Source organism: Notolepis coatsorum, assembly GCF_963971535.1.
Source record: "Notolepis coatsorum genome assembly, chromosome: 10".
NCBI lineage: Eukaryota > Metazoa > Chordata > Actinopteri > Aulopiformes > Paralepididae > Notolepis > Notolepis coatsorum.
Window position 1 is genome coordinate 92,234,612 of NC_140174.1, and position 26,910 is coordinate 92,261,521.

At 44.8% G+C, this 26,910-nt stretch overlaps 2 protein-coding genes across 2 annotated transcripts in view; both read right to left on the bottom strand.

The window, feature by feature from the left end:
• The window catches only part of disp3 (dispatched RND transporter family member 3), a gene marked incomplete at both ends in the record, with an annotated part of 44,307 nt that extends 33,080 nt beyond the window's left edge, over positions 1-11,227 (bottom strand). The window contains 10 exons of the mRNA XM_084323095.1: positions 5-151; positions 1,746-1,907; positions 2,796-2,963; positions 3,231-3,322; positions 3,796-3,935; positions 4,127-4,287; positions 6,471-6,605; positions 8,322-8,458; positions 9,888-10,107; positions 10,225-11,227. Coding sequence (XP_084179221.1) covers positions 5-151; positions 1,746-1,907; positions 2,796-2,963; positions 3,231-3,322; positions 3,796-3,935; positions 4,127-4,287; positions 6,471-6,605; positions 8,322-8,458; positions 9,888-10,107; positions 10,225-11,227 — 2,365 coding nt within the window. The remainder of the gene's footprint in view (positions 1-4; positions 152-1,745; positions 1,908-2,795; positions 2,964-3,230; positions 3,323-3,795; positions 3,936-4,126; positions 4,288-6,470; positions 6,606-8,321; positions 8,459-9,887; positions 10,108-10,224) is intronic.
• A 9,380-nt stretch (positions 11,228-20,607) lies between these two features.
• The window catches only part of LOC311235631 (dynamin-1-like protein), a gene marked incomplete at its 3' end in the record, with an annotated part of 75,385 nt that continues 69,082 nt past the window's right edge, over positions 20,608-26,910 (bottom strand). Inside the window, 2 exon segments of the mRNA XM_084323096.1 lie at positions 20,608-20,664; positions 26,868-26,908. Of these exon segments, the coding sequence (XP_084179222.1) occupies positions 20,608-20,664; positions 26,868-26,908 (98 nt within the window).

A 26,910-nucleotide genomic window follows, 5' to 3' on the forward strand; every position in this document is an offset into this window, starting at 1 on the left:
TTACCTGTGGCATTAGAGACGGAGCCGGTACTTCCAGGGTTCTGAGGAAGAGTGGAGTTTGCAGCGCTCTGGTCACGCTGACGGGGGGGAAAACTCAGACCCGTGGCGCGGACAGGACCGTGCAGCGAGTGGGGCTTCTCCATAAACACACCTGCAGGACACGGCACACAATAACACGCTTGTAGAAGATTTGCACTACATCTCCACCTAATTTTAGCTTTTTGTTGCATTTTGTACTTTAGTTTTGTATATTGTATATTTTGTATAATAGTGTTTGGTCTTTATTCTTTTGACTTTTCTTTTTTCTGTATGAAGCACAATCTCTGGGGGCTCATACAGAACCAAGCATTTCACTATAAGATAAGATAAGATGATCCTTTATTAATCCCCTTGGGGAAATTCGGGTGTCAAAGCAGCATGGGGGGGGGGGGGGGGTACAGGGTGGGGGATACATAGCTTCACAGTCCTATACAGTCCAGTATCTATATACACTATAGATACAATATAAAATATAAATACAATATGATATAAAAAAGTACAAAACACAAGATAGTCCAGTGATAAGAGTCCAGTGATATGAGTCTCTAGTGCAGGGGTCAGCAACCTTTTTGACATGGAGTGCCTGTTTGAAATATAGTTGTAACTAGTGTGCCTCAACTATTTTTATATTATTATTTTCTCATAATCAGGTCTTTTTAATGATAATTTTTACATTATTACATCATTATTGTTATTGTTATTATTAACAATATTATTATGATGGTTGTATCAACCCTAAATCTGAGTTGGGGGGGGGGGGGGGTGCAATGCAGACAAACGGCTGCATACAGTGCAACCATTTCACTCACATTTGCCCATTCACCATTGGTGTGTACATGTGCTGTCATAGCTCCACCTACAGGCCTAATGGAGAACACCAGGAGAACACCAGGATGTGAATGGAGGGTGAATGTGAGGTATATCGTGTAAATAAGTTTTGATTGATCGCAAGACTACACTGTAAAAAAATAAATAATAATAAGTTACCAGAACTTAAAAATATTGAGTTCAGTTACTGTGCATTAAGGTTTTCAGTTTTCAATCCATAATAAGTTAACAGAAAAATAAGTACACAACCACATTATTTCAACCTAATAAAACTATGTTTATTGTCATTGTTTTAAGAACACAAGTTGACTTGGTAATACTCACATTTTGAGTAAAAAAAATTGCTTGTGAAATAGAAAAATAAATAATAAAATTTGTTGATTAATCCCACTGGTCACAATGGTGACCGTAATAATGTTTTTGTTATAAGGCTCTGCAAATGTTACTGAATGATGTAGCAATGTATTTCCAGCTAAATTGAAATAATAAACAAATAAAGGGTCTCAATTAAATATGTGGTAGTAAAAAGAACCTGTGGGAGGATTTCAACAAGATAAATGCGACAACAGTGCAAAATATTTCACTATAATATTAAAAAAAATATATATATTTTTTTTTAATACTGCCCCCTGTGCCTATGACAATGCCCCCGCGTGCCTATGCAGGCACGCGTGCCTAGGGTTGCCTACCCCAGTCTAGTGCGAAATACAAGATAGTCAGTATGGTGATGTGAGTCTCTAGTTCTCAAGTCCCAAGTTCTGACAAATAAACCAAAACTTGAACTTCGGTTCGGCCTCAAGCCGGAGGAAATTGCTTTTCTTTCCCCCCCCAACCCCCGCCCCCCTCCCTCCGTCCCCTGAATTTGAAACGGGTCTCACCGGAGCACATGGGGCAGGAGATGCCCTGGCTGCTCAGGTTGCTCCTCAGCGCCAGGAGACTCTGGAGGTTGGTGTCTGGGCGGAACAGGAGAGGCGCGCGGGTGGCCGGCCTCAGGAGACAGCAGCAGCCGGCGGACAAGAGCAGAACGAGGAGGTAGACACCTGAGGACAAAGACGATGATGTACGATGACGGGGGGAGGAGGGGGGCGTGATGAGAGCGGTGGCGGGGGCGAGTGTGGACAGATCAATTACAATCACTCTTGCGTGGGATGAGTGAATATTTTATGTTGCCAAAAACAGACAGCCCGGATGCCCTTTAGGGTTCGTAGACATGCCTCATTTGCATCACGGGCCAAGTATTTCTACCTCAGGATGCCGTGGAATACTTTCTCTGAGAAGAGCGAGATGTGAAATCTTTCCCCTGATGATCTCCTAACTCTGTGTGTGAGCAGCTGCTTGGGTATTACCGAGCTCAGCCGTGTGTGAATCCTATTGAACTCTAAAAGCATGCGTCCTCCTCTTACCCTCATCCACCTCCACTGGCTCCCAGTCAAGTTCTGCATCTCTTTCAAACTCCTGCTCCTCACCTACAAGTCGCTCCATGCCCTCGCCCCCCGATACCTGTCTGTTCTCCTCCACCAGCACACTCCATCCCGGAACCTACGATCATCTGATCTGGGTCTCCTCTGCATCCCTCGCACCAGGTTGCAAACTTTCGGTGACAGAGCCTTCAGCGTGGCGTCCCCTACCCTCTGGAACTCTCTCCCCCCTGAAATCCGCAACGCCCCAACCCACCTTCAAAACTGCTCTCACAACACACATCTTCACCAAGGCTTTTCCCCATTAGTTAGTTTAGATTAGATTAGGTTCATTATCCCTTACCTGCCCTCATCCCCCCCTTTTTTCCCTACTTCCCTAGCCCTATTTTTTGTTGTGATTGTGAAGCGACCTTGGGTTTCATGAAACCCAAATATTATTATTATTATTATTATTATTATTATTATTATTATTATTATTATTATTATTATTATTATTATTATTATTATTACCCAGGATAGCCTTGCGCCTCCGAACGGCCGGCTCTGCCACCAGGTGCCTCAGGGCCTGCTGGAGGTTGGCGCTGACCACGCCCATGGCCTGCTGAGACCCCGAGGGGGACAGAGGGGTCTCCACGGACAGGGACAGAATGGCCGTGTCTCCGTCTCCGTCGCAGGAGCCTTCGTGAGAGACAAAGAGAAGGAGCTTTAACCCTTTCACTGCCGCACTACCAAACGGTTAACCCTTTCACTGCCACACAACAGCAGGTTAACCCTTTCACTGCCACACTACAGAAGGTTACCGACGGTAGTGTGGCAGTGAAAGGGTTAATGGTGCCTCTGCGCCGCGGATGCAGAGGTTCTGCCGCCCTGGACCCTCTCTGTCTGTCTCCCATTCATCCTCCTCCCGTCACTCATCCTGCGCTGGTGGGGAGATGGGGATCTCACCTGGCACCGGCTCCACCGACAACAGAGCCACGTCATCATCCTCATCCGACAGCGGGCCGGGGCTCGCTGACAGGCCGGCGAACGACTTCCACCTTCAGCGGAGAAGAGACAGACTGAGAGACAGCTAGGTTGGACTGAGAGACGGCTGCAGATCTTGTCTGCGCTCAAATAACAACCTGAAGCTTATAATGGTAGTGTCTGGTTAGGAGTGAGGGATAATGGAGGTACTATCCAAGGAGGGGTCCGGGAGGGGGGGGTTCGAGCTAGAGCATATGTGTGTAGGGTTTTAGAAAATAGGTATTAGGGGTATGTCCTATATAACATTTATATAATTGTTAATTTCGCTGGATATACACTGTATACGGCTAAAATGTTATTATAGATATTTTTTTTTGTCTTGTTTCTGTACTTGCATGTAATTTTAACCACCTTGACTGTTAATTTCATTATGCATTATGTGTTGAGTACTGACTTTTAATAATTTTTGTTTTGCAATAATAAAAAAAATATAAAAAAAAAAAAATAACAACCTGGAACAGCAGTAAAAGGGGGAATAATGCCTCACCATTTCAACCAGGCATTTTCACGGCCCACTAGACACCGGGTCCAGATGCACAGGGCCGCGGGCATCAGGAGGGACACCCAGAGCCAGCAGCAGCTGACGATGAGGGCCATGAACAGGCCAAAGTCATGCACGGCTGGGATCTAATTGGCATTTAAAAAGAGGCAAAAGAGTAAACGAACGTGGGACACTCAATTTGAACTTGTCACGAGGAAAATTGCTCTCTCTGCTCAAAGTTTTCCCACCCCCTGTTAAATCACAAGAGAGGGCTAGTGCTACAACAACCCCTGAATCACATTAGCCGCGCGGCACAATGCGTCTGTGCCGCGAATACCTGAGAGAAGGTGTTGGCGGCGTACGCGGCGGCGGTGGTGAAGGAGGTGAGGAACGTGGCGCGGCCGGCGGTTTTAATGGTGTAGAGCATCCTCTGCTCCGGGAGAGGCAGGTGGGACGCCTGTCTGAAGGTATTGATGAACACAAACACATCGTCTACCCCTGGGCATGGGGGGAGAGGACAAAAGAGTTATTATGGTAAATATCGCAAACGGAGACGGACTGGCCATCAGGAGCACCGGGAGTTTTCCCCGGTGGCGGGGCCTGCTAAGTGGCCAGTTTTTTTTTTTTAATCAGTCAAGGCCAGTGTTTCTAGTTGCGATGGCGTGATAGCGAAGATAAGTCGGCGGATTGGCCTTTGGGCCGGTGGCCTGGCCTGCTAAATGGCCTGCAGCATTTTCTTTTTGTTTTCGTTGGAAGTGCCTTGAACGCAACACTGCACTGAGGCTGAAGCGAGGCAGCCAGCCAAGCCGGACTCACAGAAGGCTGCAGTGCTTGACTCTGCAGGTTAATTGGTATATCTTGATGTACCTTTGGTTTTATTTGAGGCTTATAACAGTAGATTGTACTAAGAAGTTGTTGGCTCATTAGTTTAGTGATTCACATGCACTAGAATTCACCAGAATGCAGGAAATTAAGTCTTTGGCAGACCCCCAGACCCCCGCTTAGAAAGTGGCCTGGGGCTACTGTATATTTATTGCTATACTGTATTTAACAGCCTGAATGATTTCCCCAGTCCGGCCCTGAACATAGACTACAGTGTGAGAGGAATGTAGCGTGGCCGGTGGTTTTAATTGTGTAGAGTAGACCATCTTCTGCTCCACATGAGGCAAGATGAGATGCCTGTTTGAAGATGAACACGAACACATCGTCTACACCTTGGCACGAGGGAGAGAACTAAACTAAGTACCCTAAACACAGAGTACAGTATGTAGGCTACCCTGTTACAGGGTAGTTATTATGTCCATGGTAGACAGAGCCTATCCAAGGACATCATGCATTCGGTGTGTGTGTGTGTGTGTGCGTGTGCGTGTGCGTGTGCGTGTGCGTGTGTGTGTGTGTGTGTGTGTGTGTGAGTGAGTGAATGTGAATCCGCACAATATCTTGCAAACTATAGGGTCGGTCAGCCTGTGCTTTGGCGCGGAACATTACAGAGGCACAAGGATGAGTGTGTGGGAATATGTTTCACATCAGGCAAATGGACAATGCTCAAGCAAAGATTGTAAATAATACTGTAGCACTGGCTTTTCTAGCATGCAAACGGATTATTTTAATGAACTGGAAAGAACGCAAACCGAACAGCTTCAGTATGGAGAACTGGCGCAAGGACTTCATGGACTTGCTATCGATGGAACAGGCTGCTCTATCTCTTCAAGAGAGTGATAGGCCCGATGGCCTTCAAGGTCCCCTGAACTTTATTAGATCACTATCTGGAATAAGTTTGTCTACTGAACCTTTGTAACGCTCTGCAACCCCCCCCCCCCTCGCCCCTTGTTGTTATTGTTATTATTATCATTTCTTGTCTTGTTTTGTCGTGTATGTATTGTCTTGTTTGAGAAAAAAAATAAAAAATAAAACTTTAAATATCAAAAAAAAACATCAGGCAACGGGAAGTATCTTTGGGGAATTAATTTCCAGCATCCTCCATTGACTTCCATGTATTCCTTCAGAGAGCGACAACAATGGCTTTTGCTCAGCATTTACATGGATCGGTACGACCAAATTGCAATGGCTGAGCCTCCCCCAATGCAATCACATCAACAGCTCAATTGTTTTAACTGGCAACAGCTTGGGGCAACGATTATCATTTTGAAAATTACAATATAAATGAGACATTTTTGGAGTTGGGAGTTCACTTTGTGATGTGAATAATGAACGTGGCCATAGGCCACCCTCTTGGCTGAGCCTCACCCACCAGCACGTCTCTGATTTTCAATAATCAGCAAGTGTTACTCAGTTGCGTTTTGAGAAATTATAACATGATTTGCAGTCTTCTGGTTCAGCAGACAGAGTTTCAGTTTCGAATTGTGGACTACCTAACATAAGCGCTAGCGTTTTCTATTGTTAACAACTTGTGTATGCTAAAGGCACATCAATCTCAATGAAAACCACAAACTGCATGAAAGCACTTGTGACTCACACACCTCCTGAAAAGGCCACAAGAGACGTCATAAAATGTATGTGTACATGCCATACGTCCTTCATTCATTGGGGGGGGACATATTTATGACCAATTACAGCATGCCGCTCCAACAAGCGCCCATTCTAGTTACATATATTTTCCAAGCTGTAGAGAGAAACACATGAATTATCTCATTATCATCATTATCATTGTATTCACTCACCGATGCCAATGATAACGAAGGCTGCCACTCCGTTGAGAATGCCCAGGTACCTCACGCCAAAGACAACGTGGTACAGGAAGAGAGCCATCAGGCAGCTCAGTCCGATGCTGGCCAGCCCAAAGAAAGTCAGAAACACTGTAGAGACAAGAGGAGATTAGAACAATAGTGTAGACCTCAAACATATGACCTCAAATAGAGAGAGAGTTCAGAAAATACGTGCATAACTCTTTGTCACCTGAATAATTACATGTTCATACATAGTCTTCTTTGGGTTGAGTAAATATTACCCTATACGAACCCCCGAAACCCATTTAAAACCAATCCATACATTTCAGAATTCCTGTTTATATTACTGCATATATTCCTGTTCATATACATATACCTACTCTTATTAGTTATACCACTGGCCAGTATGGCTTACTACCATAGTTTATACAATTTATACTTGTATCACTGTACAGAATACTAGATTAGCACATTACTCAGCAGCTTCATTATATATATTCCATTGAATCACTTGTTTACATTTACTCACATGGTAATAATAATAATAATAATAATAATAATAATAATAATAATAATAATAATAATAATAATAATAATAATAATAATAATAATAATAATAATAATAATAATAATAATAATAATAATAATAATAATAATAATAATAATAATAATAATAATAATAATAATAATAATATATAATAATAATAATAATAATAATAATAATAATAATAATAATAATAATAATACATTTTATTTGGTGGCGCTTTTCACGACACCCAAGGTCACTTTACAGATCATAAAAACACAGCAAAGCAGTTAAAAGTCGAGGTTAAAAACAAAACAGACATGGAAGTATAAAACAGTGAAGTTAAAAACAAACAAACAGCAGGGGGTAAAGAACAGTGACACAGGTTATAGTGAATAAACAAGTTTAAACAGGTGGGTTTTCAGTTGTGATTTAAATGATGATAGGGAGTCAGACTGTTGGACATGTGGGGGTAGGTAGTTCCAGAGTCTGGGAGCGAGCATCTGAAAGCTTGAGCACCCATGGTGCTGAGGCGTCAGCTGGGGATGGATAGGAGTCCGGTAGAGGATGAGCGGAGGGTGCGGGAGGGGGTGTATTCCTGGAGGAGGTCAGTGATGTAGATGGGGGCTAGATTGTGGAGGGCTTTGAAGGTGAGTAGGAGGTTTTTGAAATCGATCCGGTAGTGCACAGGGAGCCAGTGTAGTTGAATGAGGACGGGGGTGATGTGATCGGATGAGTTTGTGCGGGTGATGATCCTGGCAGCAGAGTTTTGGATAATTTGGAGTCTGTTGAGGAGTTTGGTGGGAAGGCCGGTGAGGAGAGCGTTGCAGTAATCGATCCGGGATGTGACGAATGAGTGGACCAGGGTTTTAGTGTTCGATTGGGACAGAGATGGGTGGAATCTGGAGATATAATAATAATAATAATAATAATTTACGGAGGTGAAAGAAAGCAGACCGGGTGATGTTTTTGATGTGTGGTGCAAAGGAGGGAGCCGTACCATGACATGGTATATTGTTAATGCACTTTACTGTTACCTTGCACTCTGGTTAGATGCCAATTTATTTTTGTTGTACGGTACTTGTGCTGTACGATGACAATACATTTTAATTTAATCTAATCACTGGAATAAAAAAATTAAATAGGTCCTTCTGACAGGTGAGGGCGAGAGGGCGTGTGAATGGGCTGATGATGATGACGATGATGATGATGATGACGATGATGATGATGATGATGATGATGATGATGATGATGATGATGACGATAATGATGATGATGATGATGATGATGATGATGATGATGATGATGTCATACTGTACCGGAGAAGGAGGTAAGAACGTAGACCAACACTGTGATGCAGCCGCCGCTGATGACGGCCAGCGTCATGTCTCTATGAAAGGTACGTCGGACCTCGTCGTCGAACAGCTCAGTTCCCCCGTACAGCACCCTCACCTGACTATGACAAACACGTATGCTGTAATATTCTGTTGTAGGGAGTATGACAAGGGGAGTCAGACACGAAAAATATAAATAAAAGGGAATGTTGATGACGACGATGATAATAATGATAATGAAAACAATGACACACTTTATAAAGCACCTTTTGCACACATACATTTCAAAATAAGGAACCACTGAATACCCTCAGTTATAATGTGTAACAGTCACAAATGTGCCTATTATGTGCGGCTGGGTGGCGCAGCGGACATTGCGCCCGTCACCAACGCAAGAGACACCGGGTTCGAATCCGGCTGTCGGCGTTGCCTCCGGCTTGGGCCGGCCGTCATACTGACTCAATTGGCAGAGTTAGCGGGTGGAAGTCGATGGGTGGTAATCTGGACGTTGTGGACAGCGACTCCTACAGGTCGGTTGGGGCGCCTGCACAGCAGAGACAGGAAAATGGCGGGGGTAGTGTGAGCCTCCCACACGTTACACCTCGCCAATGAGAGTCCGCGCTGGCAGGTGAAAAGATGTGACAGGCTGCCTCCACATGTATCGGAGGGGACACGTGATGCAAGGCTTCTATCCTCCCTACAACCGGCCAGTGGGGGGCATATGCGAGCAACGTTCAAGACAGGGGAGGGGAGAATTGGCACAGCAGAATTGGGATGGGAGAAAAATAGAAAAAGAGGAGAAAAAAAAGTGGAGAAAAAAAATTATATTTGTTGACCACCTTACAAGTACAATTAGTTACTGCACACTACATCACCCCTGAGTGGAACATGGAAAGCCAAACTTTCCCCCACTGTACCAAAAACCCATACCGAACAGTGACTTCAAAACCGAGGTACGTACCGAACCGTGGTTTTTGTATACCGTTACACCCCTAGATGATAATGATAATGAAAACAATGACACACTTTATAAAGCACCTTTTGCACACATATATTTCAAAATAAGGAACCATTGAATACCCTCAGTTATAATGTGAAACAGTCACAAATGTGCCTATTATAATTTTGTGTTATTATTTAGTTGTAGTGCCATGTTTAGTCACTAAGTGGCGCTCTGCTGTTTGTACCTGATGTAGCAACAGGTTTGATTAGATTTAACTTGAGCCAGTGACTCACTTCCTGTCCACCTGCCGTCCGGCAGCAGCGTTCACTTGTCTAGTTCTCTAGTAACGATGTGTCTCGTGTCTGTGAAAACTATTTGTTGATATAGTTATGTACATTGAATTAATGCCGTATGACCAGGCATCGTATGGTCATAGGCCTGATTTAATGTTTTTAATAATAAATGGGTGTGCAGTAAATCCCAAAAGCGACAACGTCTGATTAGCTACTTGCTAAGCTACCCTGGTGCGGTTATTTCATGCTGACAAGTTGACGTCGCACAGCCAGACACGTTACAAATGATTTAGTAGGTATTTGACAGGCACGTACCTGGTGGACTGCTCGGCCAGGATATCAGCGCACTGAACCACAAAGCGCTTAAAGCGGCTCCTCTGCTCCTCCGCGCGGTCCTGGAGGGAGTAGTAGGAGGGCAGGGGAGCTCCGAAGTGCACCTCACTGCGCAGGAGAGACGAGGAGAGACGCTCGGGGGAGAGGGTCTCGTCCACGTACCAGTAGAACTGCGGGTGAGTGATGGCCAGGCTCAGGGCACCTTGGAAAGGCAGACAACCCAAACCATCACTGACAGGCGAACAGCGCTGTCACATTGGATAATGTACAAAATCAACTGGATTATCCCCCCCTCCCTCCCCCCTTCTAACAGGCTCACCGTGAATGTCAGCCAGGTCAGGGCCCATGCCGTCGTAATAGATCTTGCCTCCCCGCTCGCTGGGGAAGAGGTAGGACAGCAGGGAGCTGGGCGGGGAGCAGTAGGAGGGCCCCAGAGGCAGGTCCCGCAGCGCCTCCAGGGGCTTCCAGCAGAACTGACGGAACTCCGGCCGCTGCATGAGCAGGCGCTCCACGCGGTGCACGGTCTGCAGGCGCTCCGGGGTGAAGATGTTGAGCTCGCCCTCGCCCCGAGCCACAAACACCAGCTCCACCCTCCACAGGGCCTGGCTCTGGGCGTACGAGTAGTTCGGAGCGAACCTGCGGCGCCTGGCGAGAGACGCGGTAGCATTTCCACCACACTGCCGCCGCCCACTCGTCCGCTCCTCACCTCCTCCCGCCGTCTTGTTCCTCTCCGTCTCCCGTCGACTCGAACCACCCGCTGGCCTTTTATCGGCGCCCGCGTCTCTCTCTTGACGCGCCGCTCTCGGCGAGGGCCCGTCTGGAGGAGAGGTGGCGTTCGCACCCTTTTCACCCGTCCTTTCGAATACCCCGTCTCCCCGACGACCCAGTCTCTCCAGCAGGAGGTCCCGGAGGGCGGTGGACTCGCCGTCTTCCAGGTCCCGCCTGCGCCTGTCCCACGAGCCCAGCTGGGTCTTTATGGCGATAGTGAGGGCATCGAATCGCTCTGCAGAGAAGTGACTGTGAACCTCAAAGGCGCTGTAGGAGAGGTCTATGTCCAGTGGGGGGCAGTAGAGGAACATGTAGGCGGACAGGGCGCAGGGCAGTAGGACGCCCATCCCTAGAAGCACTCCACTAGCCCAGGGCTGTGTGTAGACCCATCCCACCGCCCTCCACACCCTACACCCTCCACCATCCCCAGAGAAGCACCTCCCTCCTGCTGCATGTTGAGAGGCTTCCTCCTCCTCCTGCTCCTCCTCCTCCTCCTCCTCCTCCTCCCCTACCCAGCTGGTCTGGAATAGCAACGGCTCATCCTCCAGGTCCATAGTGGCACCTGTCACAGAGACACAGAGCATGTTGATCATCACACTCAAATGCACCTGAAGCAATTGCCTTCCTTCCCACCCCCCCCCCCCCCCCCCCCCCCCCCCGGGCAAGGGAACGTGGGCGAGATGCCAGCTGTGATTGGCACAACAATCAGAGAAGAGGTCCTGGTAATTTGCAAAGCACAGCCAGCAAGCAACGACATGGCCAATAAATCTGTCTTTAAACAGCTGGTGACAGAGGCCTCTCAATGCTAGAGGAGTCAAGGGGACAATTTGGGAGGGCAAACCTTTTATCGACGGGCCAGAACCAGAGACGGCTCGGCTGAGCCCTGGATTAAGATACTGATCACAAGGGCAACCGAGCGCTGACCACAACAAGGGCACAGAGCCGGGACAGGGCATGATCTGTAATTCAATTAATCTCGCTTGAGCCTCTGTCTGCGCGGGCAAACCGATATCACCCAAGGAGTGCCTGGACACACGTCGACAGTCAACGCTAGAGATCGTCTGAGTTAAATTAAATCATCTCTCTTGTCTAATTACTGACTAGTGGTATATTTGCAGAGGGAGTATTATGGAACAGAAGGGGTGTTTTATCTCCTGTGATTGACAGTCCCCGGCGGACGGTGTCACACCGTGGTAGCTGCATTTTTCTTCTTCTCACCCACTGCTGCACACTGCAGAGATTTAGCTCTCAAGTGGTGGCAGGGATTGCTAACTGCAAATTGGCACGTCATATACTTGCTTGGAATGGAGCTCAAAGGTCAGCCGGGTGACACCGTTCTTCTTGAATATGTGACTCTGAAAAGCCGGCTGCACTCAGATCCGTTTGTTAGGATAAAAAAATCCATCATAAAGCCGACTTCAGTTCAAGGTTTGACAGTTCAATCGATAGTGAATATGAGCAATTATCTCCCAGAGCGAGAGACCAAGGATAATGGCTCTGATCTGTGATGTCACCAATAGCTGCTGCTTGCTGCTGCATCACCGGGACTTCTTGGATTCATAAGATGATTTCGCTCTAAATTCGAAAATAACCTTTATTTCATTCCAGTGCTGAGAGCTGAACCAGACAATGTACCCATAAAATCACCCTGGGTCCCATCGTCAAGCCCATAAAGTCAGCCTTCATTCTCGTGTCTATAGCTTTGTGTGAGAGAGAGATTGTCCATGTTCCTAAATCTAGACTGAACTGTCCAAGATAATAGACGTAAATATCTGCAAAATGAATAGACAATTAATAGATATCTGCAATAGAAATTCTGTCCCAGGGGTAGGTCGCTCATTTTTTATCTAAATAATAAGCAACCCTGCCAGCCACGATCAGCCAAATGATAACGCATCATGGGGAGGACGCAGAGCCTCACGGTGCATATTCCCCTCGGCAGATGGGCCTTAACCAAAGCATTTCTTAATTTGCATGGAAATGTGTTTACTCGGAGGTGTGCCGCTCTGCAGGCCTGACAAGGACACACAAAGACATCTGTGGTGAGAGAGCAGTGGACCCACATCTGCCCACACGCTGTGAACACGTGCCTCACATTCCTTCAGACCAGGAACAGCAAGCATTCGTCAAGAGAAGAGAGAGGAAGAGGAGATGAGAAGAAAGCAGAGACAGAGAGAGAGAGGGAGAGAGAAAGGAAAAAGAAGAGGGGAAGAAGAGGATGGAGGTGTGAAGCAGGGAGGAAAGAAAGGAAGAGAGAAGAAACGACAGAACGAGGAGAGGACTGGCGGCGTTCCCACCTCTCAGCTGTCGCCTTGAAACCAGTGATAATCTATCACCATCTCCGACTGTCTGAAACAATGTGCCGGGGTCCAAATGAGGGGGGGGGGGTGTTTGTTTGTACATTTCCATAACTCTCGAGCCGTGTTTGTTTCTGTATCGCAGTGTGCTGATCAGTGGCGGGGAAACAGCGAGGACACTCGGAACCCACTCATCAAAAGATAGTTATGCAGACTCAGCGCTCTGTATTTCATGTTAACGGTCGCTTGTCTGAGCACCTCGAGAGCCCGGAGGTGTACGGCGGCGGAGCTTTTCGGGAGAGATCTTTGCTGTGATGCAGCTCAAGAGTAATCTCCCTCTCAAGGGCTCCAGGCAGTGGTGGCCTTTAGCTTCTGGGGGCCCGTTTTAATAGCTAATGTGGGGGCCTTCTGTGCAACTATTAGTCTGCATTCAATAGCACTACTATTATGTGTTATGTATTAGTTGGCATAAAAACCAAGTCCCTCAAATTCAATTAACAACAAAAGCAATGCCATATTTTTTGCTCGAGAATGTAAAAGTGTCACCCGCTCTTTCAGCACCACGGACAGCTCACGTCAGGCCTGGAGTTATTGCACCCCCTCTGTCTCTGGCTCTCCATTTCCACTGTCCAGGCCTGACGGGAGCTGTCCACGGTGCTGAAAGAGCGAAAAGAAGCTGTTTCAATTCTTGCACTTCAGTGCTGGTGAAACATAGCTAAGGCTGCCACTATGGCTCCAGGGACACTATCGCTTTTTTTCTTTCCTTCTGTTGATGAATCCGACCCCTCCTCACTGTCGGCTACACACTGTATCTCTTATAAGAGGAGCACGATTGCACGGTGATTCATTCGGCCGTACGGCTGAGAATGAGAAAATGTCTTTACAAGGTGCCAAAGTCATTCATCGCTGCCATTACTTCTCAGGGGCAGGTAGTCAATTCGAAGAGCGCGTGCAGGTGCAGCGTCCCGTCTGGCTGAGGCCTCGTTTTCTTTTTTGTTAAAAGTGCACCAGCATCCCCCTCTGCAGCCCAACAGCTGAGGACTAAATTGTATTGTACTACAGTCTCAAAGGAACCATGAAGGCACCGTTGATCTGATTTGGGTTGAGGTCTCTACTGCATGTGCTCTTCTATAATAATAATAATAATAATAATAATAATAATAATAATAATAATAATAATAATAATAATAATAATAATAATAATAATAATAATAATAATAATAATAATATGAATTGCATAAAAGAGAACATCACACTTCCGGGAAACAGTTGGATTGGGGTCTTCATCTGTGTGGAGGGTCATCTTTTCTACCTCCACTTATGTTGCACTTGGGAACTTTTGGTGCAAGAGGTTACGTTGCCAGCAGTGCAAAGGGGTTTGATGCCACTCCCTGCTTGATAGCAGCACAGTTGGGCACTTCAATGTGAATTATTGTGTCTCTCTGTGCTGCTCTGTCAATCTCAATCTGTAAAGCAGCAGTGAATTGTCAGTGCACACCTTGAATGTGAACACTAACATCTACCATCATCCACATGTTTCTCACTCTGTTTGTAGTCTGTGTGTGTGTGTGTGTGTGTGTGTGTGTGTGTGTGTGTGTGTGCGTGCGTGCGTGTGTGCTGTACAAAGGTGGGAAATTCTTAACCTCCCTTACTGACAACAGCTAAAAATAGCCCCCCCCCCCCTCTTTCATCTCCTTCGTCTCATCCAATATGGATATCACATGCTGTCTCTTGCCCCACACATCCAGCCTGATGTAAACTCACAGAGCATACAACCTCATTAAAAAGGGACATTAATTTCAGCTCAGGAATATGTCGCTTATGTATGAGAAACTGTGCTGTCCTGTCTCTCTATAGGGGTTGATGCCTCTATATTATAGCATACATTATGCACAGTCTTTCAGAGAATCCTGGTCAAACCCCCATGATTTGCCCCCTGTAAAGAAAGTATTTTGTTTGATAACTGCGATGCAGGCAAGACTGCAGAAAATACCAAAAACAGCTCTCCACACGACTGGTAGATGTGAAGGGTCCTGGGGATCTATTTTACTAACCATGTTACAACCATCAATTTAACAACACAGGAAACACATGAGAATACTGATTCTTAAAACTTATTCAGTTAATTTCACGTTATTATGTGCAAGGGTGGGCTTGTATTTATTTGTTAAACAACAGACTCTTCTGACTTTCTTGGGGATAACTGCATATTTAATTGGGTTTCAGAGTAGATGGTCGATCTATTCATTCGTGATTAAATCATCCGTAATAATGCATATCATTCTCAATCAAAAACACGCTCGTGCAAAGGAGAGAGGAGTCTTACCTGAACCAGATGAAATATTGACAGGTGGAGTTCGGCTCTATGGAGGTGTTCTTCACACGAGGCTTGTGCTCTGCAATTTCATCTCTACCTTGACCCCGTGTGAATAAATATTATTTATGCTTTATTCTCAGTAACCTCCACACCTCAACACAAATATCTTCTTGTTTTTCTCTCTCTCTCTCTCTCTCTCTCTCTCCATGGGACACATATAATCTCAGCAATTAATAATGAGTTGTTTTCCACTCCTTTTGAATGCGCTCTGGTCCCTCTCTCTCTCTCTTCCCTCCCTCCTTTCTGCCTGGTTGTCCAGGCGACAGAGTCGTTTCTTTCACTCCCCCAGCAGCTCTTTTCTCTCATGGCTTTGTTCAGCCTCCTCTCCTGACTGGCTCACCAGTGCGACAGGGAGGGGAGGGCAGCGGATCATAAACAATCTTAAAAGATCGTTCTAGGAGAAATCCTAGAATAATGACAAACCAACTCGACCCTGGCCTGGTTATTCGAGTCATAGCTTCATTCGGAGGACGACGTGTCACCACCGCAAAGCGTTTATAGTTGTGCGCCTATAGTGGAGTTACCCCTCTCATACGGGCGCTGGGTTGGTATGGTCTGGCCGGATCCTAGTAGGAGGGTAATCAGGAGTAACTGGCTCCTCCAGTAAAGGAGACAAAAGTGCGGGTGATTGAATGTAATCACCTGGAATAGCGGAGTATATTAGATAATTTGGTTCATTTTCAAGCACCAGTGCTTTAAAAGCTGTAGCAAATTAAACTGTTCAATCTGGTAACTCACTGAGCTGTCACTCCATTATGACATCAAACTGGCTGTGGGGTGGAATGGGTTGATGGATTCAATTATATGGAACTACTACTAGAATACCTATACACCAGCAGTATGACTTCTAGCTTCTTTCCAATTATTTCATTTTGTTCTGGCAATAAGGGGTTTGATGCTACCTGAGGCACTTTTCTAAACCTAAAAGTATGTTTGAATGACTACTTCCATTCCCCCACTGTAATGAGTCCTGTAACGCTATTACTCTCCAATTGCACACCCTTCCAAATCCTGTTCACCCATTACATCACTTCTCAATCTGTATCAAATGTCTTTCTCTTTTTTTGGGACACCCCTTCTCAGCTCACTCACGCAATAAGGTCCCCTAAACAATCCATAGAATAAATGGCAGCCATTCAGATATACGCCTGGCGTTTTTTCACATTCTCCCAGGCCGTTTCAGTAACACTAGCAGCAGCAGCCAGCGACCCGTGTCTCTGTACCGGCGCTGGACACTCTTCGTCTTCATCTTCCTCTTCGTCCCGGTGGGCCAGCTGTGGCGGATCCCATCTGACTGTTTCAATCCCGTCGGATCGATACAGGAAAATGGAGCGAGGTGAGTCATACCACAGAGAATCAGAACGAATCTGAGGACCTTATCATAATATTGATCAGTTGTCAGGGTTACGGCACTGCATTCTCTTGAAAGAAAGCCCACATAGACAAAAGACAAGTCGGTATCAGGGGTTTTAATGGGTTCCTCTCTCGTCCCAACGTACCCCATTCAGTAGATATTTACCACATATATTGGCAGGCAAGAACTTCCAGGCATTTGATGAAGATAAGACAGAATATACATTTAAACGCGATGCAAAATATTGACACCCACCACTCTTTTCATTCATAAAATCCACACACGCATACTGTACACATGCATACACAGGTACCGAGAATTCAGAGAGACAAACTGACTATACACTGAGCTCTCGCTCTCTCTGATGAAACACAAGTGTGATTGGTGGATGGTCACATTAAGGCATGTCTTTCTGGTCACCAGGGAATGTCACTTTCTGTGTTGTTGGGCAGTAGTACCACATTACACCTAACACATAGCACTCAGGGAACACATTGAAGGTAAGGAACTTACCAAGTAATGAGCACACTGGGGGGAGCGGTAACTCATTTGTCAGGCATGACAAGCAATATTACACGATTCAACGGTTATTGGGCTTGCAATTAAATGACCAAAACCCTCTACTGAAGTTATAACAAGGTTATGATTCACACGCCGTGGGGACGAAGAGCAACTACGGTATTAGTCCAACCAATAACCACGGTCGCTCCTCTCAGCCGCGTGGAGGTGATGTGGTGGGAGAGGCTCTATTGCTGCCGGGGAACAGGAGTACAGTACAGATACGCAGAGGGGTGGGAGAACAACACTGAGCGGCCTCACGGCTGCAGTGAGACGCGGTAAAGCTCATCGTCTGTATGCAGACATCGCACTTGTGTCTCTAGAGACGGTGCCTCAGAATGTTGCAGTCTTTTAGATATGAAAACATTTAGATGCAACGTGCCGTTAATGAATTCAACGCCACCCGTGGGATGGAACCATACAGCGGCCATCTTACCCGGTACAGTTCTAATAAACATGCATGGATTGAAGTCGATGAGAAAAGTGGCACGTGTGGTGCTTTGACTTCTCCTGTTTTTACATAAGCCTTCCATTGTCGTAATGCATGGCGTTATATCTGTAGCCACCTAAGGTGTTTCTATAAGGTTATGTTCACACTGCAAGCCTAAGTGCTCAATTCTGATTTATTCATTTCTACATATTTTTTTGTTTGGCTGTTCACATTATTACTATTATTATTATAAATTTTGTGGGGTTAAAAAACAAACAAAAAAAACAATGGTCAATATCAGATTCCAGTGTGAACCGGTCCACATATGAAAGTGTCCCAAATCAGAATTGAAAAGCTCAGATTCCATGTGATTTGTGCTGTTCACACTCATATCTGAGTCACATATGAGTAAAGAAAATATCTGGATATCCTAATAGTTGGAAATATCTTACTGGAATACATATTCTACAGATAAGCTAACATGGAAGTACAACTTAAATGCATTTATTTGCCATAATAAAAAAAAAATCTTAGTGTAATGGTTTTAAATGTGGTCCATATCTCACTTTCTTAGGTAAACATAATAGTAGACTATTTGGTTTGTCCCTAGTTATCAGACATGTTAATAGTGGCCAAGATGAATAGTTTTAAATATGAATATTTCTGGAGATGAACTTGGAGATGAATTGTCTGTCCTAGCTGTATTGTCTTTAGGGGTAAAATACAAAGTTCAAAATAGCTCAAGAAAATACTTTAAGGTCTAAATCAAGCAGTACGTCTCGAATGTTTCTCTCACTGTTTTAGTTTAGATCAAACATTATATTGCTGATGAAACCATACTGGTTGTTATGGAGTTTGATGGTTTAGGAACAGTTTACCAGGTAAGATGGCAGCATTTCTATCCCACTCCATCAACAGTGACGTCTCCTCTATAGATTTATCTCGATGGTTGCAGCATCCGGTGCAGAAGAGTACATCTCCTGACAGGTCTGTTGACCTATATATAAATGTGTACACAACACGGTATCTATTTCTTTTTTCTTGGTGTACCAGCACTCTGCTGTCTGCTAAGGAAGCGTATTGCATTCATTCAGCAAAAAATAAATTCAGTCTGGTTTCTTGTTGTAATGAGAAAATATCTCTATATAATGAGATAAAGATCTCTATCTAGTGTATATAACGAGATTCATATCTCTATATAACGAGATAAATATCTCTATCTATATAACGAGATACATATCTCTATCTATATAACGAGATAAAGATCTCCATCTATATAACGAGAAAAAGATCTCTATATGAGATACAGATCTCTATATAACAAGAAAACGATCTCTATATAATGAGATAAAGATCTCTATAACGAGAAAAAGATCTCTATATATCAAGAATATCTCTATATAACGGGAAAAATATCTCTATATAACGAGAAAAATCTCTCTATATAACGAGAAAAATATCTCTATATAACGAGATAAAGATCTCTATAACGAGAAAAAATTCTCTATATAACGAGAAAAAATCTCTATATAACGAGAAATATCTCTATATAACGAGAAAAATATCTATATAAAGATCTCTATATAACGACAAAAATATCTCTATAAAATGAGAAAAATATATTCTTGTTATATAGAGATCTTTTTTCTCATTTTAACGAGAAACCACGCAGATTTCTCTGAATGAATGCAATCCGTTTCCGTAGTCTACCACCGGAGAGAAGCGAGAGCTTTCTAGAACCTTTACAGAAGCCACAGGAAACTAAACTGCTAAAACAGTGCAAGGGTAAAAACACATGGAATGATATGTAAACAACACCACACTTAACATGTAATAAAACCTGATATGTTATTACGGTGGCAGAAAGACACTCCTCCTGTGTCGGCTGCAATTGTCCGTGATAGTTTTTTCAATTTGACATTGCAGTCGGTATCTATTGAGTTGGATTCCCAGTGTCATCTGTAGACAACCAGAATATTGCTGCACTGTAGAAGATAAACCCGGTTTAAGTCTTATGCTAACAGAAAACGTATATACTCCCAACTAATTTTAGCACTGTTAGCTACATGGACTCCAGACGGAGAGACTGTATCGAGACAGATGCTTAAAGGTGCTGTAAGTGGTATTTTCTTAGTTAAAATACGTATAGCTCGACATTCTGACAGCCATCACTGATATAAAGTGGTTGGTCAGTAACATGGGTCTCCCAGTCCCTCCACTCTGCAGTAAACACAAAATTAAGATTATTTTACTTGTTTCAAGTACATATTTGCTTAAAACCCGTTTTCTTTTGTCAGATAATTGTGTGGAGTTCTCTCTCCTGATCTGATAAAGTGGGAACGGGATACCAGAAAATTTATTTTGTGTTTACTGCAGAGTGGAGGGACTGAGAGACCCATGTTACAGACCAAAACACTATATCAGTGATGGCTGTCAGAATGTAGAGCTATTAATTTGACAAAAAAAACACCACTTACTCAGTGGGAAACAAATAAACGTGCACAAGCACAACTTGTGCCATGACTGATTCATAAAACAAGTTAAATTCTCCATATTGTAACTTACATATACAGCCACCGATATTATAACCCAATAATAGTGACAACAAACAATGATCCACATACTTCTTGCTCACAGCTCGCTCTCTCACATTTTGACCGACTCGACAACGGTAAAGCCTTGCCTGAGCGCATTGTGGGTCTCCGTCACTACGCAGTGTCCGCAGTGAGACACGGGGGGCTGTCCCGGTCCCCTAGCCAGGACAGACGGCGACTGACAAAGACAGCAGGAGACATCTAGATGTGTTATGGTCATCGGTCCGTGACGGCGGTGTGCGGTCTGGAGTGTAGGCTCACACATACACTCTCGCTCGCTGTCACAGGTGTGGTGTGAGACGTGAGCTGTTCAGGCTCCTCTGGTTACCACAGATGAGTCTCCCGGATCTCTGAGATTATGTTATTGGCTTTCTGTAGGGCCTGAGAGGGAGGGGAGGAGAGAGAGGGGGTAAATACAGGCGGTGTCTGACTCTTACCACCTGCACGGACTACAATGTATAACGTGTAACGTATGATGTATATGGTGCCAGTTAGGGTACCTTGTGTATACTGCACCTCTGTGTATACTGTATCCTTTACTTACTCATAATATATATTCAGATTATACTTCTTTATCGCCCATATTTATTTATATTTATATATATATACAGTATATATATAGTTATATTTATGTATAATAAATAGGCCCATATTTATTGTAACGTATAATATAACTGATAGGGCATACAGACCCTCATCTGCACCTTTGATTACACTATCATATTTTTATATTCAGAGTTAATCATATTATTTACACTGTTTAATTTTATCTTTATTATAATTATATTGCCTATATTTATGTCTCTCTACTATTACCCTGCCCATACCTGTACCTCCCCTCCCCCCTCCCCCATGCTGTTATGACCCCGAATATCCCCAAGGGGATCAATAAAGGAATATCTTATGTTATCTTGAATTTCTCGTCCCAGGCGGCATGGAGGGAACGTTATCTGGTTTCTTGTTAGAATTACCATTGATGTGTTTTGGGTCTCGACGTGTACATAGCGCTGGCCCTGGGTGTTTCAGTGTGGAACCACGCATGGGCTGGCGCGCCTTGGTTGCTCATTATAGAAACTGCGTTTTTTGTAGAGCAACTGGGATGGAGATTTTATCTCTTCCGAGCGCCAGTGTACTAGGTTAGTCTCGACGAACTCTCGCTCATCTCTGGGGGGAGATGACGGAGTAGATCGAAACATTGGCGGAGGGGTCTCACGCCCATGGGGTGGGCCACCGGGCGCGGTGCGTTCATGTTCTGACCGTCTTGGTGGCGCCCTCTGTGATGTTTTAGATCGACACGCGTACCTACCCCCCTCTTAGGACTGGGGATGGTGGCGTGATTAGGACACAGGACTGGTTCTGGTCGCGCCGGACCAGGTCAGTTAACCCGTTGTCCGCCGGGGCGCAGATCTGCTGTTCTGGTACCCTGAAGGACTTTGTGCTTTTTCGGGGGGAAAATGCCGGGTTGGCCCGGGCGTTGCAGGGTTTGATGTTATGGAGGTGTGTGTCATGGTTACGTCAATACGAGTTATCCTTCGCAGTTGCTTGGTCCATATTGTGTTGTACCTTGCGCTGTGCTAAGGGGCCTGGTCCTTCTCCATCCTTTTTCGCCCCTCCCTTCCCCTGCTTGGCGGGGCTGGGAGAGGGCTGTCGAGGTGGTTCTATTGTACCCCTCTGGCATCCCTGTGTACGTCCTGGTCCGCCGGGCCCAGGTCCGGACTCGTTCTCGTCGACCTGTTGGCCTGGGTTAACCCCTTCTTGAAAACTGAAACACTTGTACTGCCTGTATAGCCGGTGTATACGCGCAGTTGTGTTTCCGAGTTTTTTCTTGGGGGGGTTAAGGGAACAACCGCCTCCTGTTAAACTAAACATAGGGGGGTGGTTGATTCCCCGGTGTGTTGGTAGCAGAGTCGACTCTCGGGTTTAGGCCGGGCTTGACCCCGTCTGCCTGCGAGTGTGCCCCCGCACTTTTCATGATGTCTGCCAATCGTGTCAGCCTTCTCTACCTCGACCTCTCTAGGGGGTCGGGTTTTGTGGAGGCTGCGACATGGTGCTCAGCATACCGAACGCCCCTTCCGCCGGGGTGCCGTTCACAGTAGACCTCTTAGGCACAGGTCAAGTTACGCTCTTGTCCTGTTGCCAGGATTGAGGGATCAACCTCTTTGGGGGTTGTCTCCCCGGTGCGCCGACTGGCCCCACAGTGTTGTGGGGGTGTAGCCTCTGTAGAGTAGTTCAGGGCGGCGTGCTGTAGGGGGGAAGGGCCTGCTCTTGGATTGGGCCCTGTCCGATACGCTGGCGATGTGGGGGGTGGTGTCACTAATGACCGTCTGGTGGGGTCTCGATGCTACGGCATTGTTGGCCTCACCAGGCCCCCTTTCCGGGGGGTCCTGACCCTCAGGCTGTTCCTGGGGCTCGGTCCTCCTCCGCACTCCGCTGCTATGGCCTTGCCACGGGGTTGGGTTCTTGACCTTTGACCCCGTGATGTTAGGGGCTGTAACGTTTTTTTTCTTTTTCTTCCCGTTCGTTCCCTAGTGGCATGTGGGATGCGCGCCCGAGTAGTCGCGGGTCCTTCTGTGTGAAGGTAAGTCCCACGATCTGCTCACCCTGTGCATTGAGTTGCTAAACCCTCTAGGGGGGTCCGGGGGCTCGGGTCCTCCCCGGTTCTGATGGTTGTGGGGGGCCTCAGCGGATACATTTGTTGAGCTTCTGCTCTGCTCAGCTCCTGTGTTCCACTAGAGTGCAGAGCGTAAGCTATACGATATATAACATATGGTTATCCTATAACCATAGTTATATGAGTATAGCGAGCGCTCTGCACTGACTCACTGAGGACCCCGTGGTCTCCGCCTTCGGTGGTGAAAGACTTGGGAAGGAGCTGTTAGTATGGCCACGACCCCGCTTATGTAGAGGAGCGGATGTGGGTGTGGCCAGGCGGATGGGTGTGTACATGTGAAGACAATTATTCAGTATTAGATTGATAAGGGATAAGGTTCCACTAAAGTGCAGAGCACTCGCTATACTCATATAACTATGGTTATAGGATAACCGTATGTTCATTTTTGATAGTTCTGTGCATCGTTTTCAACATTTGTTAAGCCTTTCAATCAACCCTTCTCACCCCCCAGCTGCCTGCCTGCTGTGAATGTTTTGTTTAGCTCTGTTTGTCTTACCATGTTTTAATTTGTTTAATCTTGTTCTGTTTTAACTTTGTATTTCTTTCACCCCCTGCCCCCTATCCCTCAAAAGGCTGTGCCTTTTGTCAGGTCGCCATTGTAAATAAGAATTTGTTCTTAATGACTTACCTGGTTAATAAGAGAAATAATTCTTTTTTATTAAATAAATTAAACTTTAAGCTTCCAATACAGACATTCAACAATGCGTTCAGCTAACTTTAAGCTTTCAATAAAGACAGTCCATGATACTTTTAGCTTCCAATAAAGACAGCCACGGAAAAGTTTGGTTTTGGAATTTCCCCCAGAAAGCATAGATGTTACCCCACATGGGGCAAACATTTGCAGAAAGAATTTATTTATTCCAATCAGAGATAAAAGATCGGATTAAAGGGGAACAGCACTCAAATTCAAAATATGAATATGTTATTTCCATGGCCTGAGACAGTTCAGTCAATATTTGTGAACTTGAGCCCCTCTCTCCCAAAGCCAGAAACCAGAGAAGTAAGAATCTAATTTGTGACATCATCAAGTAGAGCTGCCGCGGTATTGATGTTTTCCTTACCGCACACATTTGCAAAATATTTCCTACCGCCGCGGTAATAACCGCACACACACACACACAAAAAAAAAGTTTGAATGCATTTTTTTTGTAGTCTACTCTTTATATAGCATATAGCCTGCCTCTAGTCTAAATGTCTATCTTTAGAGGATGACTTTGCAGCATGAATATTGTTTGGGATTCGGCATGCACGCATTCGTTATTAAAAGTGAAACACGGATTCGAAGTCTCCCCTCGGTGTCGCGCCCGCCGGTTACCCCCCCGACCCTTTCTTCTTCTTATTATTATAACGTTACTACTTATGATTACAAAGGCATTCGATTTGTGGCATTAACGTTAGTATAGTTACACGTTCGTATTTACCGGACCACATAGCAAGGCAAGCGTTACTCAATTAATATCTAAGTTCCTTTCTTTGCTCAGAGCGTGCCGAGTTGTACCCATTCTGCGGTCTGTTAATAAAGTTTTCAATCAGACAAGTGTATAGAACGAAGGGCTTTTATTATAACATTTCGTTGCAGTAAAATCATTATGCCTCGTTCCCTGAGGAGCGACGGCGTCGGTAATCCACTCCGGTCTCCGGTGGGAGCTAACGTACTATTAGCCGTGTTGTGATGGCTGAGATTCAGGAAGTAAAAGCACTGCAAGATGCTCCAAGCATGTGACGCGTATCTCTTCTGACCAATCAGTGGTCTGCAGTGTTTCATGTGACTTTTCTGGTACCCAATAGGGTCGCTTGGAATCTCGACAGAGAAGTAGGGTATATCTGCAGCCCAACGAGAGCGTAATAATAATAATAATATAATAAAAAACAGCGGTGATGCCGGTATCCAGCCCAACGCTGCGGTGGGCATGATGTAACAGCGATACCGCGGTAATACCGATACCGCGGCAGCTCTATCATCAAGTATAAAGTCTGAAGCTGCTCCATTGACAATGAATGGGAGACTGATTTTGTGGACCCAAAATCTTTTTTTATATCCAAATGAGCTTCATTCTATAGTAGTGATCTCAGTTCTGAAGCAGGAAATTAACTGAGAACATTCCCCTGGGTGTTCTCAGTGTCATCTATAAAATCTTTCCCAATTCATTGTCTATGGAGCAGCTTCAGACTTTATACTTGATGACATCACAGCTTTGAGTTTTAGCACTCTAGTTTTTGGGTTTTGGAGAAAGTTGCTCATTTTCACTAATATTTGTGTACCGTCTGAGACCAGAGGATTAAATTGTACACATTCTGAAATGGGGCGTAATTCCCCTTTAAATGTTTAAGTGGCCATTAGGCGCTAATATCGTCTTATCGAATGGATTATCTAAGGTTTGCATCACCCCATCTCAACCCCACTGAAATGTCCTCCCGATCGGGCCGGTCTACTCCGACGGAGGTGGTTACATGAGGCATTTCTATTCTGATCTGGCTACAAGGCGGTACAAGAACTGCCCGATGAACTGACTCAAATGCTGCTTCAATGCTCAGCCACTTTACTGCACCCTTGTGCATCAATAGGATCAGTGACTTGAGAAAAGTTATGCTATATTATGAGTTAAAATCATATAAACGGTTTTGATCTGTTTTGTTCTTATGGACTGATTATGGAATATGTATTTTATGGTTGGAGAATTGTGATATCTGACATGAATATTGAGTGAGCTTTGATTAACTTGTTTGGTTTGTTGTGATGTTTTCTTGTGAGTATGTTACATCCCAATGTATATATTCCCCAGTGTGTGTGTGCTCCATTTTTGTTTCCTCCCTCCAGCCATTGTTCCCTCCACCATTGGTCCCTGCCAGGCCTGCCCTTCCATTATAGCAACACAGCACCGATTGGTGGATGGTTTTCCAGACTCCAACACTCAATCAACACCGCCCAATCATGGATCACCACACACCTGTTAAAACATGGCTTCTCCCTTCAGTCTTTCTCTCTCTCTGGCATGAGGCTAGGCCTGGTGATATTTTGTAACCTTGACATTGATAATATTGCATTTGTTAATTGACCTTTGTGTTTTGGAAATTGCCTTTGTGTGTGTATGGCCACAGAGAGAGCATTGTTAGTTATAGTTTGTTTTTTGTATATATTCTGCCTTTGTTGTATGTATCATTAATGTGTTTTTCTCTCTTTTCTCAGGAAGCACAGATGGGGTGAGCTGCCATTTCCTTTGGATATTGTTTTCTCCTGTTTTGGTTAGGTAAGGGTAGTTTAGGTAATGTAATTTCTTTTACCATAGATTAGATTGGTTTATTTGGAGTATAGTGGTGTTTGTTTGTTGTTTTGGCCTGGGCTCACCCTTGAGCTACATGTGCTTCCTTTGCATCACAATAAATATCATTGTTTACAAACGTGGTCCATCTTTTCTGTCAACCAACTGTTATGTTACAGCCCTTTACCCTTAGACTCACAGGGGTCGTACTTCAATGTTTGTGGTTTTATATTTATATTTAACTTTTTTTCTTTTTGTATTTTAAATGTTTGGACCCCAGGAAGAGTAGTCTCACTTTGGTGTAGACTAATGGGGATCCACAATAAAAAACAATAATATAATGTGCAGTTATCTTTAACTTGTCGAATGTGTACTTATTTTTATTCACTTTATACGTATTCATACGTATGTCATTGCACATAACGCAGACAGTTTATTGTATATAAATACCAGCTTTTTTTATTCTGTTAATTGTTGCTTTTTTTATTCCTTTATGCTGTGGAGCAAACGGAGAGTTGTTTCATATGGCAAATAAAACGATCTGAATCTGTTATTCAGTCAGTGGACCATGTAAACACACCTATTGACACAGGAGATGAAAGACTAAAAACATTGCTTTTCGTGATATTCATAATGTATTTATTTACACGCACCTCAAGCATCTGGGCGACCTCGACTCTCTGCTGCGCCGTGTCT